This window comes from Silurus meridionalis, chromosome 5, assembly GCF_014805685.1.
Source record: "Silurus meridionalis isolate SWU-2019-XX chromosome 5, ASM1480568v1, whole genome shotgun sequence".
NCBI classification, from domain to species: domain Eukaryota; kingdom Metazoa; phylum Chordata; class Actinopteri; order Siluriformes; family Siluridae; genus Silurus; species Silurus meridionalis.
The window spans coordinates 14,379,993-14,397,936 of NC_060888.1; the positions used below are offsets into that span (position 1 = coordinate 14,379,993).

Below are 17,944 nucleotides of genomic sequence, written 5' to 3' on the forward strand. Positions count from 1 at the left end.
TAAGAGTTTACACAGTAATGCTGATTGTATAGAGCAGGGGTCACCAACGTGGTGGTACCAACCAGGTAGCCCGCAAGGACCCCATGAGTAGCCTGCGGGCCTTTTCTAAAAATAGCTGTTTCCTACTTTGTTAAATCATTGTTGATAATTATTATGAGAAATCATTAACATGATCAGTGTCTTCACATAGATGAATATCATTAATTATTAATAATAACATATAGGTAAATTGAGCAAATTTGTTATTTCAGCTCAAACTGAAAACTATGTGTATCAAACTGGTAGCCCTTCACATTAATCGGTACCCAAGAAGTAGCTCTCAGTTTCAAAAAGCTTGGTGACCCCTGGTATAGAGGATAGTTTATAAATTGTATAGAGACCTTAGTAACACCTTTGTATATTATGTGCTCATTCTGATAAAATACAGATTCCCTTTTCTTCCTTTTCCTGCTTTCCTACACTTTTAGTGTTTTCTATTGATACATCCATTCCAAATCTTTACGGCTCATGCAGCCTATTATCTAAAAGGTAAACATATTGTTTTAAAAAAAGAAATAAAGTTTCCATTAAAGAGAGACATTTATTTAACATGAAGGTATCCAGTCAAATGTAGATTAAGTTTTCCAAAGAACAAAGTGTTTAAAAATAAAGTATGATGTTTCGTTCATTAATGAATTCACACTTGCTGTGGTGTTTACTAATGCAACACTTAGGGACATGATATTTTTGGAGAATAATTAACCACCCCATCCTTATTTTCTAAACAGCACATCCCATTATCTTTTTTTCCTCACTTCTGCAGCGACTCAGTCTGAACAGTTATCATGCCACTGGTTTTTATACACCTGTATGCACAAGCATAATTATTCATGGATAAAGCACATTAGCAGTTTCATCAAAAAAGTTATAATGAAGCCAAATGGAAATTAGTCATTTTATAATTGTGGGTTAGGCAAATGTAAGTCTGATTTGTGTAGTGCATTACATTACTGTTATTTATTAACCACTTTCTCATTATGTTTTGCTGCATTTATTTTTCTGCATCCCTCTCTGTCTTGTTTTTGTATTTGTTCTTCTAATCCTTCTCTTATCTTACTTCTGAGGCATCCTTTTTGTTAGTGTGTTCATTGTTTTTTTTTTGTTTTGATAATGAGTTTGCAATGTTATTGTATCTGGTAACTTTTAAGTACCACAATTAAAAAAAGGTTTAGCTGAAAATGAATGCAGTCTGAGACAATATGGTACAATTGCTGTAATATTCTTTTTGTTGTTGTTCTTTTACTTATAAATGGTTTGTAATGCTCACCAGTGTGAATATTGGTAGTGTGAATATGGTTATAGAGGACATTGTAGTGTTGGCAGATAACACACACTGCAATCACTCGCATATATTACCTAAAATAACAAAGTCCACTAAAGGTGGTAGAGCATTCTCACATTTGTTGTGTTCGGGGCTCAGACACACTCTCCCAGTTTAATTGCAGATTGAAAACGTATCTTTTTAGCCAGTCCTACACATAACACACATCACATATCATACCTTTGTGCTTCAGTACATCTGATCACGTGCACATTGTCAACTTGTGCTTGTTAATATTATAAACAGCAGCTACAATAATTCCTCTCCACTGCTTCTCTTTCTCCACCCATCACAAGGCATCCTGAGGTTGCGCCAGCTTCAGTCATTTCCCAAGATTATGGACCTTTAAAGAAGTAGATGCCAAACCCCGCATACATCCCGAACCATCTATAGATGGACCAGCACCATTTAGATTCCACTTCATGTGGAGTTTTGACACTGGACCTCCTTGAGTGTTTAAAGGCTCTGGCATGGAGAAGCTGGTGTTGGATCTGTGATGATCTCGAATGTTGAGCTTTTTAATGAGTTGCTCAGTAGCTCCTGGTTCCATAACGTCAAATGACTGTAAAAGACAATAGAAAGAACATTACTCACAATCTTACATTCCACTGCTCATGTTAGTTCTCACTCGCCGGTGTTCTGTGTTGTTTAAAGATTTATAATTACACTCTTGATATCACCTCTCAAGGTTGCTTCCTTATAACATCTAGGGGAGATTTTTAGTCCCACAGTCACTCAGGCTGCTCATCAGGGATAAATACATATCATTCAACTTAATTCTTACATTTTGTAAAGCTGCTTTGAGACAATGTCCATTTTGAAAAGTGCTATAAAAACTTCACTTGACTTGATCTAATCTACTAATCCATAAAATGACAGCATCACATTTTTTTCTGCTGACCCGGAGTACAATCTTTTTTGTATTAATATTACTATATTTACAAACTATTTCTGTAATTTAAAAAAAGTGACACTTATTCAATAGAACTGACAATCACTGAATAATTCACATATGTCACTAGGCTAACATGCTTTGCATCAAAAAATTCTTTAAAATCTTTTTTTTATTCATAATCCATAGGCTTGGATGATATAATTGAGGGGCAACAAATATTTTGTAATTTGTTAAAACATTATACATAAACATTATACATCAGAAAAATATAAAACAGTATATAAGTGGAACTACATTTATTTTAATTTGAATAAAATAGACTTTTATACACCAACCAGGCATAAAATTATTACCGGTAAAGTTCAACACAATCATTCCTCAGCACATGATTGAGAAGTTGAGCCTACTGGGCCTGAACACCTCCCTTTGTAACTGGATCCTGGACTTCCTGACTGAGAGACCTCACTCAGTATGGATCGGGAACAGCATCTCCAACACCACCACACTGAGAATTGGGGCCCCCCCAGGGCTGTGTGGTCAGCCCACTGCTGTTCACTCTGCTGACTCACGACTGTGTAGCAATGCACAGCTCGAATCATATCATCAAGTTTGCTAATTAAACGACCGTGGTGGGTCTAATCAGCAAGAACGATGAGTCAGCATACAGAGAGGAGGTGCAACGGTTAACTGCCTGGTGTGGAGCAAACAACCTGTCTCTGAACATCAACAAAGCGAAAGAGATGGTTGTGGACTTCAGGAGAGCACAGAGCGACCAATCTTCACAGATTATTGATGGATCCTCAGTGGAGATCGTCAAGAGCACCAAAATCCTTGGTGTTCATCTTGCGGACAACCTCACCTGGTCACTCAACACCAACTCAATCACCAAGGAAGCCCAGCAGCGTCTCTACTTCCTGAGAAGGCTGAGGAAAGCTCATCTCCCTCCCCCACGTTCTACAGAGGGACCATTGAGAGCATCTTGAGCAGCTGCATCACCGCCTGGTTTGGAAACTGCACCGTCTCGGACCGCAAGACCCTACAGAGGATAGTGAGGACAGCTGAGAAGATCATCACAGTCTCTCTCCCCTCTATTACAGATACATACACCACACGCTGCATCCGCAAAGCACACAGCATTGTGGACGACCACACACACCCGGCACACACACTTTTCACATTCCTGCCATCAGGAAAACGGTTCCGAAGCATTCGGGCCGTCACATCAAGACTGTGCAACAGCTTTTTCCCGCAAGCCATCAGGCTAATTAATACACAAAACTGAAAGGGAACTCACATACACACACACACACACACACACACACGCATTCAAATGTGTGTTATCAATCTGTACAACCTGGACTTAACACTTAACACACACTCATCACTCATCTCAATCCATTCCACCATCATCTATTTATTATTATTTATACTTAACTGTACTACACTCTTTAACTGCTGTTTTTTGCACCTTTCACTGTATTACTCTTTACATGCCGTCTTTTGCACCTTTGACTATTATATTGTTTACATGCTTTTTTTGCACCTTCGACTTTATTATATTATATTATACTACACTGTTTACATGCTGTCTTTGCACCTCTTGACTGCTGCTGTATTTTTGCACTACATTGTGTTTCTTATATTTACTCCCGGGTATAGTTTTTACAGTTCACAGTACTGTATAACCAAAGTATACAGTAGGTTTACTGGTCAGTGCTATCTTGGTTTTGTGTCTTGTCTTGTAATGTCTGTCTGTACTGTTTTTTGTCTGCACTGTTTGCACCAGGTTGCACTCGATGCACTTTATGTAGCTTGTGTTGTGTTGTAGCTTTATGTTGTTGTTTAGTGTAGCACCAAGGTTCCGGAGGAACGTTGTCTCATTTTTACTGTGTACTGTGTACCACTGTGTATAGTGGAAATGACAATAAAAAGCCTCTTGACTTGACTTGAGCACTGATTATCTCTTCATCATGGCACCTGTTAGTGGGTGGGATACATTAGGCTGCAAGTGAGCATTTTGTCCTCAAAGTTAATTTGTTAGAAGCAGGAAAAATGGGCATTTGAGCAAGTTTGACCAGAGCCAAATTGTGTTTCCTTTATGCAGTGGTTAGTATCTATCAAAAGTGGTTCAAGGAAGAAACAGTGGTGAGCCCGCGACAGACGAGCTACTGCAGCACAAACCGCTCAAGTAGTTAAAGCTGTTAATGTTGGGCAGTTGAGTACTGTTTTGGCAGCAAAAGAGAGACAAACAATATTAGACAGGTGGTCATAATGGTATCCTTTATGACCACCAATGGTGTTCCTTCCTTGGACCACTTTTGATAGATACAACATCCCACAAGAGCTGCATTTTGGAGATGCTCTTACCAAGTCGTCTAGAAATCACAATTTGGCTCTGGTCAAACTCACTCAAATCATTACACTTGCCCATTTTTCCTGCTTTTAACAAATCAACTTTGAGGACAAAATTTTCAACTAACAAGTGGGTGGGATAACTTTCACTGCACTTCATCATAATGTTATAATGTCATAATGTTATGCCTGGTTGGTGTATATTTACCAACTTAAAATTTAGAAAGAAAATCATTTTAGGTCGATATTCAGGAAAATCATGTTTTTTCTATTCACCCTGTATACTCTATATATTTTCATTAAAAGCATTTTTATATTAATACTTTTGGAATATTTACATTCTTCTTCTTCTTTCAGCTGCTCCCATTAGGGGTCGTCACAGCGGATCATCCATCTCCAAACCCCCTGTCCTCTACATCCGCCTCCCTCACCTTGTCTCCAAAATGTCCTACATTCGCTGTCCCACTAATAAACTCATTTCTCCTCGTCACTTCCAATGAAAACCTCAACATCTTCAGCTTTGCTACCTCCAGCTCCACCTCCTGTCTTTTACTCAATGCCACTGTCTCTAATCCATACAACATTGAAGGTCTTACCACAGTCCTATAAACTTTCCCTTTCACTCTTGCAGATACCCTACTATCACAAACCACTCCCGCCACTCTTCTCCACCCACTCCACCCTGCATGCACTCTTTTCTTCACTTCTCTAACACACTCTCCATTACTTTGCACTGTTGACCCCAGGTACCTGAACTCCTCCACCTTCACCACCTCTTCTCCCTGCAACCGCACCCCTCCACTGCTCTTCCTCTCATTTACACACATGTACTCTGTCTTACTCCTACTGACTTTCATTCCCCTACTCTCCAGCATGTACATCCACGTCTCCAGGCTCTTCTTAACCTGCTCCCTACTCTCACCACAAATAACCATATCATCCGCAAACATCATGGTTCAGGGAGACTCCTGTCTGAGCTCGTTCGTTAACCTGTCCATCACCACTGCAAACATGAAATGGCTCAGAGCCAATCTCTGATCCAGTTCAAACTTCACCTTGAACCAGTCTGTCGTTACTACTGCACACTTCACTGCTGTCACACTGTCCTCATACATGTCCTGCACCACCCTCACATACTTCTCTGCCACACCTGACTTCCTCATACAATACTACAACTCCTCCCTCGCCACCCTGTCATACGCTTTCTCTAAATCCACAAACACACAATGCAACTCCTTCTGACCTTCTCTATACTTCTCCATCAACATTCTCAAAGCAAATAATGCGTCTGTGGTGCTCTTCCTTGGCATGAAACCATACTGTTGCTCACAGATGGTCACCTCTTCTCTCAGCCTGGCTTCCACTACTCTTTCCCATAACTTCATGGTGTGACTCTCAGCTTTATTCCTCTGTAGTTACTGCAGGTCTGCACATCTCTACTTCTCCATTCCTCAGCCATCCGCTTACCTTCCAAATTCTTGTTGAACAATCTGGTTAAAAACTCCACTGGCATCTCTCTTAAACATCTCCAAGCTTCTCCCTGTCATCTGGTCCAACTGACTTTCCACTCTCCATCCTCTTAATCGCTGCTCTCACTTCCTCCTTATTAATCCTATCCTTTTCCTGCTTCACCATCTCCACATCATCCAACCTTCTCTCTCTCTCATTTTCCATATTTATCAGCTGCTCAAAATACTCCCTCCATCTTCTCGACACACTCTCCTCACTAGTCAACACATTTCCATCTCCATCCTTTATTGCTCTAACTTGCAGCACATCCTTCCCAGCTCGGTCCCTCTGCCTGGCCAATCGGTGCAAATCCTTTTCTCCTTTCTTAGTGTCCAACTTCTCATAAATCTCCTTATTTGCCTTTTCCTTGGCTTTCACCTCATCCCTCTTCACATGCTGCCGCATCTCCTTGTACTCCTGCCTACTTTTCTCATCACTCTGTGAATCCCAATTCTGTTTCTCCAACCTCTTTCTCCTTATGCTTACCTGCACTTTTTCATTCCAACCTCTACATTCCTCTCCTTAAAGCCATACCTACCCATCACCTCCTCATCCCCTCTGTTCCCTTCAGCTACATGCTCAAATCACCAATCTTTCATTTCTAGGTACACCATCTACCACTTCATCTAACTCAATCTAACTCACAACCATGTGTGGAGCATAGGCACTGGTGACATTTATCATCACCCCTTCAACTTTCAGCTTTACGTTCATCACCCTATCAGAAACTCTCTTCACCTCCACTACACTCTTATTGTACTCTTCCTTCAGAATCACCTCTTCACCATTCCTCTTTCCATCCACACCATAATAGAACAGTAATTAACCCACCTCCAATGTTTCTGGCCTTACTCCCTTTCCACTTGGTCTACTGAACACACAACATATCTACCTTTCTCCTCTCCATAATATCAGCTACCTCTCTCCCTTTATCAGTCATAGTACCAACGTTTAAACTACACTTCTCCTTTCCCTGCTGTCTCTGTAGACGTCTTCCTCCTCTCCTTCTCCTCCTTCGTTAATTGTTAAAACAAGAAAAATATGGTCATTAGAAAAATGCTTCTTGTACTGTTTGATTTCCTAGAGCAAGATTTTTCTTCATCTTTATTTCATAATATTTAGTATAAAGCATGGAAAATACAAAATACATTTTACATAAATACCAAATTTAAGAGGTGCATCCTGCATACGATTTATCCAGCTAAACATGTTTGAGGAAGATTTAAATTAAACATTTGATATAACTTTGAGTTTTGAAAACTGAAAAAAATAATCAATTCTCCATTATTTTATCACTGTATTTACAGTGGTGTGAAAAAGTGTTTGCCCCTTCCTGATTTCTTATTTGTTTTCATGTCTGTCACACTTTAATGTTTCAGATAATCAAACTAACTTTAATATTAGTAAAACATAACACAAGTGAACACAACATGCAGTGTTGAATGAAGGTTTTTATTATTGCGTAAAAAAACAAAATCCAAAACTACATGGCCCTGTGTGAAAACGTATTTGCCCCCTAAACCTAATAACTGGTTGGGCCACTCTTAGTAGCAACAAATGCAATCAAGTGTTTGCGATAACTTGCAATGAGTCTGTTACAGTGCTGTGGAGGAATTTTGATCCACTCATATATGCAGAAATGTTGCAATTCAGCCACATTGGAGGGTTTTCGAGCATGAACCACCTTTTTATGCTCATGCCACAGCATCTCAATAGGATTCAGGTCAGGAATTTGACTAGGCCACTCCAAAGTCTTTCTTTTTTTTTTTTCTTTCAGCCATTCAGAGGTGGACTTGCTAGATGTTTTTTGGATCATTGTAATGATTTGATCATTAACCCAAGTTCGCTTCAGCTTGAGGTCATGAACAGATGGCCAGACATTCTGCGTCAGGATTTTTTGGTACACAGCAGAATTCATGGTTCTATTTATTACAGCAGGTCTTCCAGGTCCTGAAGCAACAAAACAGCCCCAGACCATCACACTACCCCCACCATATTCTACTGTTGGTATGATGTTCTTTTTTTGAAATGCTGTGTTACTTTTATACACCAGACATAATGGAACACACACCTTCCAAAAAGTTCTTTTGTTACATCAGTCCACAGAGTATTTTCCCAAAAGTCTTGGGGATCATCAAGATGGGTTTTTTTTTTGGCAAAACTAAGACGAGCCTTTATGTTCTTTTTGCTCAGCAGCGGTTTTCGTCTTGGAACTCTGCCATGTGGACCATTTTTGCCCAGTCTCTTTCTTATGGTATAGTCATGAACACTGATCTTAACTAAGGCAAGTGAGGGCTGCAGTTCTTTTGGATGTTGTTGTGGGGTTTTTTGTGACCTCTTGGATGAGTCGTCGCTGTGCTCTGAGGGTAATTTTGGTCGGCCGGCCACTCCTGGGAAGGTTCTCCACAGTTTTTTCCATTTGTGAATAATGGCTCTTGCTGTGGTTCACTGGAGTCCCAAAGCTTTAGAAATGGCTTTATAACCTTTTCCAGACTGATGGATCTCAATTACTTTCTTTCTCATTTGTTTCTGAATTTCTTTGGATCTCTGCATGATGTCTAGCTTTTGAGGATCTTTTGGTCTACTTCACATTGTCAGGCAGGTCCTATTTAAGAGATTTCTTGATAGCAAACAGGTGTGGCATTAATCAGGCCTGGGTGTGGCTAGAGAAATTAAACTCAGGTGTGATAAACCACAATTTTAACAGGGGGCAAACATTTTTTCACACAGGGCCATGTAGTTTTGGATTTTGTTTTCCCTTAATAATAAAAACCTTCATATAAAAACTGCATGTTTTGTTTACTTGTGTTATCTTTTACTAATATTTAAATTAGTTTATGTTTATGTAATATTTTAATTAGTTTATTAGTTTGATGATCTGAAACATTAAAGTGTGACAGTCATGCAAAAAAATAAGAAATCACAACACTTTTTCACACCACTGTATTCAATATTCCATTGAAATGATTTAGAAAGGTATGTTAATAATAAACTGGGATGTGTGATAGGCATTTGTGCATCTGACATGCTTTTATTTTCAGAATAACATTTTGAAGTGTAAGAAACAATACATTATACAACTGATAATTTTATTAGAAAAATACCATATACACATAAATCAGTCTAATGTAATAATACAATGTATACCAATTTATGCAATGTTAATGGGACTGTTTAATACCCCCTGGTGTGATGCATTCAATAAATAAAACAATTTTACGAAAACAACAATAAAGACTGAACTCTTACTGTACACACTGTCTACCAGTAGATGGGAGCAGCACTGTGCGTCCACTGTTCAACATCCGGAAGTCGGAAGATTTTAATTGTTCCCCTTTTTCTTTTTAAAAATATATATAAATATGCATTATAGTTCCGATATATGTATGATATAATGTGTATTATTTGTCCAACCTTGTTGTATTAGTAAACACGAAACTCCGGTCTGTCGGCTTGTCTGACCGTCTATTGTACTACATATCCCATAATAAAGGGGATGACGTCACGAGTGAGCCGTCACCTCTTTTCTCTACATCCGCCTGCACCGGATCACGGAACTAGAGCCTGTTTATTTTCTCCAGCTTTAGCTGATCGTAATGAGCTCGAGTAAATAAAAGGTTTTAAGTGTAAACACACCCACACCTACACACATCAAAATCCAGGAAATAATTCAGAACGTGAAGGTGAAACTTTCTAGCTACCTGGGCAGCCAGTTCTACATAGAAAGGTAACTTGTTTATGTGCTTCTCTTTTTAATGAAAGCGTTGCTGGTTGTAGGATTGTGTTCGTTCTGTAACTCGATCTGCTCAATCAACCTCGAAGTTACTTTAGGACTAGTTTTTTTAGTTTTTTAAATGTTCATGTCAAGTATTTTTAGGATTTGATGTGTGTGATCTGGCTGTGAGCTGTCGCATTGTTTTTAGCTGACATTCTGATAGTGTACACAATATACAGCAATACTATCATATACTAACACTCGGTTTTTGAACTGATGTAGTAACGCTGGTCTTCTATACATTCACAAAGTGTCAAATTATTATTAAAAAGAAACTCCCAGGATATGCACCATTTTTTCATTTGTATGATGTTTTTGAGTGATGCCCAATACTAATTTTTGTACCTTCCTTGTGTCTTCAGGATCATCTGTTAAAATGTTGTCTGAAGGAAGTTCGTTTTTCAAAGGCATGCTCCTTGGAGGTGTCTTCTGTTTGTTTTTGTCACTTTTCGGCACCTTTAGTCCAACAGTTCCCCTTACCATGGAAGACCAACATCATCACCATCATCTCAAACCTCTCAGCAAAGAGGAGATGCAAAAGTTAAGTGAGACTCAGATGTCTGTTCTTGCCCAGCGAGTGCGAGTGTATTGCATCATTATGGTTACACCGAAGCTCTTGATGTACTGGGCGGCTGCCAACGACACTTGGAGCAAACACTGCGATAAGTCTGTTTTCTACACCTCTGAATCATCTAAAGCAATAAAGGCGGTTGATCTGCAGGAAAAGGACGAGTGGGTAAGGCTGCGTAAAGCGATCACGCATGCGTACGAGCATGCGGACGGCCTCCGCTGGTTCTTTATTGCCCGGCCTACGACCTTCGGTATCATTGAGAATCTTAAATATCTGGTTCTGAATAAAGAGCCCAGTCAGCCCTTTTACATTGGCCATGTCGAAAAGTCTGGCGAGCTTGAGTACGTGGAGTACGACAGTGGCATTGTGCTTAGCTATGAAGCAGTGAGAAGACTTATTGAAATATTTGAAGACGAGGACAGGTGCCCTGAGCAAGGTTACAGTTTATGGAAACTGAGTGAAGAGAAGCAGCTTGCTGCTTGCCTGAAGTTCAGTGGCGTGTTCGCTGAGAATGGAGAAGATGCTCACGGGAAGAGTCTCTTTAACAAAAAGAGTGTGAACACGCTCATTTCTGATAGCATAAAGCAGAACCCTGAAGATGTAGTGGAGTCGTGTTGCTCTGACATGGCCATCACGTACAGTGGCATGTCCCCAAGCCAGATGCAGGTCATGATGTACGGCGTGTACAGGCTGAGGGCGTACGGACACAACTTTCACGACTCCTTGACTTTTTTACCTCCAAAGAACTCAGACAATGATTAATTAATAACAATGACACTACTGATGTACCAAAACTGTTGCGTGATGAACGTTGCTAAAGTTCACATTGCCAGAAGATCAATGCACCACTGTAAACTGCTAGTTTAAAGAAATGCGGTAAACGAATATTTTTGTCGAATAAAGTTTAATAATGCTCTTGGTTAGCATTATTTGATTTAGTTTTTGGTGCCAAGAGACTGCTGGACAGGTTGTAATGTACAGTATAACTTTCAGAATCCGGTGTCTGTGTGAAAGGACACATTTCTGTCTCAACTTAACTAGGTGAAATGTTTCTTTTTTTCCTCTTTGATAATTGAAGTGAATTTTCACACTGCACCCCTGACCAGGTAAAGGGCAGTTACTGAAGAGAATGAATATTTAAGAAGTATTTTTATAGCCAGGGTTAGGAAATAAATCTGCTCAAAGACATAAGACCCAAAGACATGTTAATTACAACATACATTGTTTACAGTAGTGTTGTATAGTATATAATGGATGAATGAATTCATATTTTTAAAATGAAATATTGTCTTAATCAAGAACTACGTACAGCAGCGATTAGCTTCACGTCATTGTTTCTGGACTTGGGTACATCTAATGGACCATATAAATCAGAAGTCTTTATAAAAATAATAAATTGTGTTTTTAGGAGTGTTGAATCAGGGCTATAATGAAAAGTGATGCTTTACTATTGTGTTTTAAAAGCTATGTTTGTTTGTGGGGGGTTTTGTATGTGAATATAGTTCTATATTTGGGTAAAAAGATGTGAATTAATGGGACATTTGGTTCTTTTTATTGGATTCGTCTAGATTCATTTGATCACTGGTTTCTGATTATAAGTGAAAAAACATGATGAATTTAAAGATGTTGGGGGTCTAAATGATGTGATATTAAATTTTCATAATTTACAAAATTCATAAAGATTTTGTGTTTGTGGTGGGGGGACATGGCAATTTGTTTAGTTATAGTTTCAGAATATAACATTTGAAAAGTAGATTGCATCTGAAATTGAGCATATGTTGTATATTTTGTAAGTGTTATTTTAGAACAATACCATTAAGCTATTATTGAAAATTAATATTTGAATGAATATTTAGATTTTCACAGATCCAGTGGTGGACAGTAAGGAAATGTTTTTACTTTGTTATTGTACATTCAAGTATCTGTATTGGAGTATTTTCAGTTTTAGAAACTTTTACTTTGCTACATTTTACATGCAGAATCTCTCACTATTTACTTCACTAAATTTCAGAAATACAGTCTGTTTCTTGATTCTTTTCAAATGAACACTTATACTGCTTTAAATAAAAACCTGTCGCGAGGCCACAAGCAAAACCCCACAGTTCTCACGAGAGTTAGTATGGATTAATGGAACTCTCACTGTGTGCCTTTAACAATAGAAAATGCTCCTTTATAAGGTATGATGTGCCAAAATCAAACATTGAAGATCATAAATCATTCAAATATAGCTCTCATAGATCATTATTACTCTTGATACTTAAGTAAATTCAAAAGCAAGTACTTTTCCTCAAGTAGAAATGTTACTTTTACAGGAGTAAGCAGGTGATTTATACTCGATACTCATACTTCATCCACTACTGAATAAGAAAAAAACAAATGTATTACTGATATACGAGTTTCCACTTTACTACATAAAAAGCATTGCCCAATTTATCACTTACTATTCAAGTGTAAAGGAATTCCAAAGGACTGCCACTGCCCTGATGTGATAATGGTGATATTTTATTAACACTAACCTAGTAATATGGGGATGAGTGTGTGTCAGAAGTATGTGGACACCTGACCCATTTCATCATGACAATATCTCTGTGCACAAAGCAAGATCCATTAAGAGTGATTTTCGAGTGGAAGAACACTCTAATAATCTTGTGGTTGAATAAATGAATTCCCACAGCCCAGAAATCCTTCCCAGAAGATTGGAGATGGCAGCAGAAGCATATTAAAAGAGATGTGTAAAAATCACAAAAGGGTGTGATGGTCAGGGGTCCTCTAATATATGGCCACGTAGTGTATAGGTTGGAAGTGAACAGTACTGGTGGCTTTAAACCACTGAGAATAATTAGAAAATTGAAACGATCTTAACAATTCTCAATAGAACAACCTAAATCAACTAATTTAGCAGCAAATATTAACTGTAATTATTTTAATGTCATTGTTAATGATAATGCATATCTCTGTTAGCCCAAAGTCTAACTGTACACCTACATATTAGACTAAAGAGGAGATAATAAGAAATAATACACTCAAATCCAGTGTGAATGTTACTGCTGTAAAAAAAAAAATCTAACGATAACCTTAGCAGCATGAATAGACAATAATTACAAATATTGCTGATAATATATTTTTTATGCATACCCTTTGGTATCATATATAAGTATTAAATGTATTCAAATTAAGTATAATGTGTTAATTGACCAAAAAAATTAGATCCCAAAAAGACAACTTTACACTGCCATTTAGACTCTGGAGAAAAAGTCATACAATAAAACACTGATGTATAAAAAAAATATATGGAAAAAAAAACACCAATTCAGATTGGCTTGAATGGGGGTTTATTTAGTGCACTAGGTTCAAGATCTTCAGCGTGGTTTGCCGACGACATACAGCAGACAGGCAGGGAATGGTGTCTGGCAGTTCAAAGATTCTGATAACATAAAGCTGTTTTATGGTGGTGTTACTTATATGTCTTCATGTGCCACAGTCCATCATTAAGATAATGAACGTTTTCGATCCCGATCCCCTTGTTGACCTTTCCTCTGTTTTTAGGCATAATAATAATAATAATGATGGTTATTCAGAATATACCACAGATTACAAAACTTTATCATCTTGCTTGTACATTTCATGAATTTCATGTGGGTGTTGAGGTGAGGGACTAAGGTCACTTACATGTTGTCTGCAGTCATCTTCATCACACCCACGGAGAGCGCATGCTGCTTGCCTTCTGCCATTATCGCCTGACACAACGACTCAAGGATGCAAAATAATCTCTTATTCTGTGACAAAATGTAACATTTTTATCTTAACTGAAATATTCTGTTTTGCGTTTCTGTTAAAAGGATACAACTACCGTGTCCACGTTAGCAGGGTAGAGTTTTGCTCCTGGTGACGTCAGACCTGGGCACATGATATTCGCTCCACTCAGAACAAACTTGATAGCTCCTTTATCAACTTGTTGGTGTGGAAGTATGAACGGATCTGTAAAATAGTAGGTATACTGCATACATCAAGAAAAGTCTGCAGAAACCCTGCGTTAAGCATTATTTTACTGCTTAACAGTGCATCGGGGAAAGTATTCACAGCACTGCACTTTTTCCACATTTTGATATATTACAGCTTTATTCCAAAATGGATTCAATTTATTTTTGCTTTCTCAAAACTCTACAAATTCCCCATGATGACAACATGAAATAAGTTTGTTTGAATTCTTTGCAAATCTATTAAAAAAAATATATAAAAACAGGAACAAATTAATCACATACACAATTCAAAAGCGCTACTTTCCCATTGCACTGTACTAATCTCTTAACACATAAATTAACATCCTGTTATATTCAGTAGAAAATACTTTTTGTATTTTTCTAAGGTATGATGGATTGTAGCGGTTTTCCTCCTTGTTATGAAGCTTCAAATCATCTTAAGTTGTAGAAATGGTGCTTAAAAGTTTGTGAATGCTATTTTGCCAGTTACTATATTTCTGCTTATATATAACCTAAAAAATATGGGGGTTTTTGGGGTTTTTTTTTTTTTGCAGTCTGAAAGTAGATATAGGGAACCAAATGTGTCCAAGTATAATATTTTTGTCTAACTGGCTTCTCTATATCTACTATAAAAAATAAAAACCCTGATCTTCTTTTAAGTCATATTTAGAAAGACACTATCAGGTTGTGACCAATTCGCTTTATTTGTTTAATATGATCACAAAAATGATGCAAGTATAATATATTTGGTTTTGTTTAATTGGGTTCACTTTTGGGTCTTGTGCAGAAATATATACAAATTCTATAGGTTTCACAATTTTCCAAGCACCACTGTATATCAAATTCCTACCAGAATTTTTATTCTGTTCTAATCAGAGTTGTGTGAAGAATAAAATGACAGGAAATCTACGAAAACAATCATGATGTGATGACCCCACACAAAGCACCCTTTATTGTGGACAAAGATTATTAAAGTATTGCGCATTTTTTTAAAAATCACTCCAATTATGATTAAAAATGCTGTAGAATGTCCACGAAACAAGTGACTTTCTGCTATTATTAATGTTAAAAGGCTATTACAAAGGTCCTTCACCAATATCTTTTCATTTCTCGGTCTTGAAGTTCAAAATACAAATAAAAATGCACCTTACCATTTTATGATGAAAGAAAATGTACTGACTCTCTTAAAGTGCTGACGTTAAAAACTACTTCCAGAAATGCTCAATGTGACGTGTATACTTCTATTATGTCTCTACTTTTTATACATTTGCACATTTCTTTTCTTTGCTGCTGTAACACAAAAGTTCCCCACTGCAGGACGAATATAGGTATATCTTATCTTATCTTATCTTAAACATCTTGTTACAGAAAACAGCCCCCTATTCGCACTGACACTTTTTCTTGTTTTTAACGGCACATTTTTTATCTATTTATTATTTAGATTTAGTTTATGTAGGGAATCCAAGATTCCAAGTCCCCTCACCTTCTGACTAATCAGAATTGGGAATTCAGTAGTTCATTCTGTTTCTGTTAAATAAATAATAAACCTAGATTTGCCTATTGTGTTTCTCATTAATCTGTGCTGATGCGAGGCGGGGTATTTAAGGTTTACATTTGTGCAGCAGTCGCAGGGTTGGGTAGAAAGGTCCTTCTCTCTGCCTGAAGAATAGCAACTCGCCATTTACAGTCAGAATTTCAATGTGTTCATGGCTGCAATAGTAAACAGAATACTATATAACTGAGACATCATCTTAGACACAGCTGATAAATTCAGACAAATAATTTAAAAAAAATCATTTACAAATGTTCAATTTCACATACCATCTGACAATTTTGACAGGATCCTTTTTGGGCATGATTTGATTGAGCCATGGGTCAATGTCAGGGAACTGCTCAACAAGCTGATTTTTAATGCCTTTGATTACAGACGTCTTCAGCTGAATGCAGTTAGAGACATTTTCTTTTTCGTCAAACCTGGAAGAGCAAATAATAAATAAACAGGAATGTCTGGATTATTCAAACAAATTGTTAGGGGAAAGAAGATCATGCAGGAGTGAGAGGATGCTCAGATAATATATGATAACACCTAAACACTAGCCCTATGTGTTATGTCTCTGTTATGCAAGTGTTGTTATGAGGATATGCTACTGTTTATCTCTACACAGTTACTGGAACATATACAGAGCAGGAAGTAGAAAAAGGTGGGAAGGTGTTTATTCCTTGGCATGTCAATAGAAGTCAAGTGTCTGTCTGAGTTATGATTCTGGTTTGCAGGAGGGATCGTTAAGAAAGGTCTTTTTTCAAAATCGTAGAGCTGGATTAGATCATTTATAATATATGAATATTATATGAATTGACTAAATGAATCATTTACGCTGTTAATTTAGTTTCAATCTAAAACGAGATCGTATCTAAAGACAATGACTCTTTACTACTAATCACAGGTACGAGAAAACAAAATATCAGGCTGTCTCTATAGCACTTAAACACAAATATATTTACCCATCCAAGAAACTTTACGTTAACCATAACTAATGACTGTAACACGGGATTAGCATTGAACCTCCTGGCTAGCTAGCATGTAGCCTGCTTTTATCAACTGAGAGCAGGTAGTAAGCTGTAAATGGAAAATAAAAAATAGAAACATACTACGCAATACACATGTTTCCAATTTCAAAAGTTGGATCCATCTGAGCATGAATACATTCACGAAAATATTCATTTACACGCATATGTTAATTAGCTAACTGTTACTTTATTATTTAAATAAGAAATCGAGTTAGGCATAGCCCATTCTTACTTTTTAAACATTCTGATGGTCGTATCGTTATGTGTCGTGGCGTTTAAGATTTTTAAAAAAAAAAGGGTAAGGACTCAACAATGAATAAAGAACATATTACAGAAGATATTCAATGAAATTATCGAGTCGGTCTTCACGCCGTGTCGTGAAGCAGCACAGCGCAGCAATCTTTACGGTAGATGGCTTGTCTTTGCGACAGTCGTTAGCATTTCACGGCAACTCAAACTATGAACAGCGATGGGTTGGGTTACAACCCAAACTTTATACACTCAGGGATTCCTGAAACTATTACATAAGCCCCGTGGGTATTTTATAAAACAAATCCAGCAATTCGAACATTAGACTCAGTATTTAACAGTGTAGAGTATTCTTATACATTGCATCTTAACCATTTATTCTGTTTTTTTTTCACCCTTTTTTGAGAAAACAGTCAAATATGAAATTATTAATAGTATCAATAAGCATTTGTGTGTTATTTAGATTCAGCCATAACACAAACCAAATAACCATAATAAAACATTGATTATCTTGTTACAATGGGTTTGCAAATGCATTTACAATGGTTATGCGAGCATCAAACTTAACTATGGAGCAATGGATGAATGTGGTACAGTTGAATAAAATTAGTTTTTATTTATTTTTACATCATATGGATGGCCAGGTGCTTGTGTGTCACTTAACTGAGAATAAGATGGCAGTATG

The 17,944-nt window shown here is 37.4% G+C and overlaps 2 protein-coding genes across 2 annotated transcripts; one reads left to right on the forward strand and one right to left on the reverse strand.

Annotated features, from left to right (window-relative positions):
- Positions 1 to 9,678: 9,678 nt before the first annotated feature.
- On the forward strand, positions 9,679 to 12,134 carry c1galt1c1 (C1GALT1-specific chaperone 1). The gene is made up of 2 exons (XM_046850499.1): positions 9,679 to 9,843; positions 10,254 to 12,134. The coding sequence occupies exon 2, from the start codon at positions 10,268 to 10,270 to the stop codon at positions 11,222 to 11,224; it is 957 nt and encodes a 318-aa protein (XP_046706455.1). The 5' UTR covers positions 9,679 to 9,843; positions 10,254 to 10,267; the 3' UTR covers positions 11,225 to 12,134.
- Positions 12,135 to 13,777: 1,643 nt separating this feature from the next.
- On the reverse strand, positions 13,778 to 17,464 carry mcts1 (MCTS1 re-initiation and release factor). The gene is made up of 6 exons (XM_046848777.1): positions 17,243 to 17,464; positions 16,264 to 16,416; positions 16,055 to 16,152; positions 14,307 to 14,440; positions 14,132 to 14,199; positions 13,778 to 13,998 (listed from the first exon to the last, which is right to left on the reverse strand). Exons 1-6 carry the CDS (start codon positions 17,251 to 17,253, stop codon positions 13,917 to 13,919), a joined length of 546 nt encoding a protein of 181 aa, XP_046704733.1. The 5' UTR covers positions 17,254 to 17,464; the 3' UTR covers positions 13,778 to 13,916.
- Positions 17,465 to 17,944: the final 480 nt, after the last annotated feature.

Bases quoted from the DNA above. Each gene is read 5' to 3' on its own strand.
- c1galt1c1 (XM_046850499.1), top strand. From the start codon at position 10,268: ATGTTGTCTGAAGGAAGTTCGTTTTTCAAAGGCATGCTCCTTGGAGGT.
- mcts1 (XM_046848777.1), bottom strand. The intron at 16,153-16,263 runs GTATGTGAAATT...TTACTATTGCAG, and splicing joins CCTGTCAAAATTGTCAGATG to CCATGAACACATTGAAATTC. The intron at 13,999-14,131 runs GTAAGTGACCTT...GCCTAAAAACAG, and splicing joins AAGATGACTGCAGACAACAT to AGGAAAGGTCAACAAGGGGA.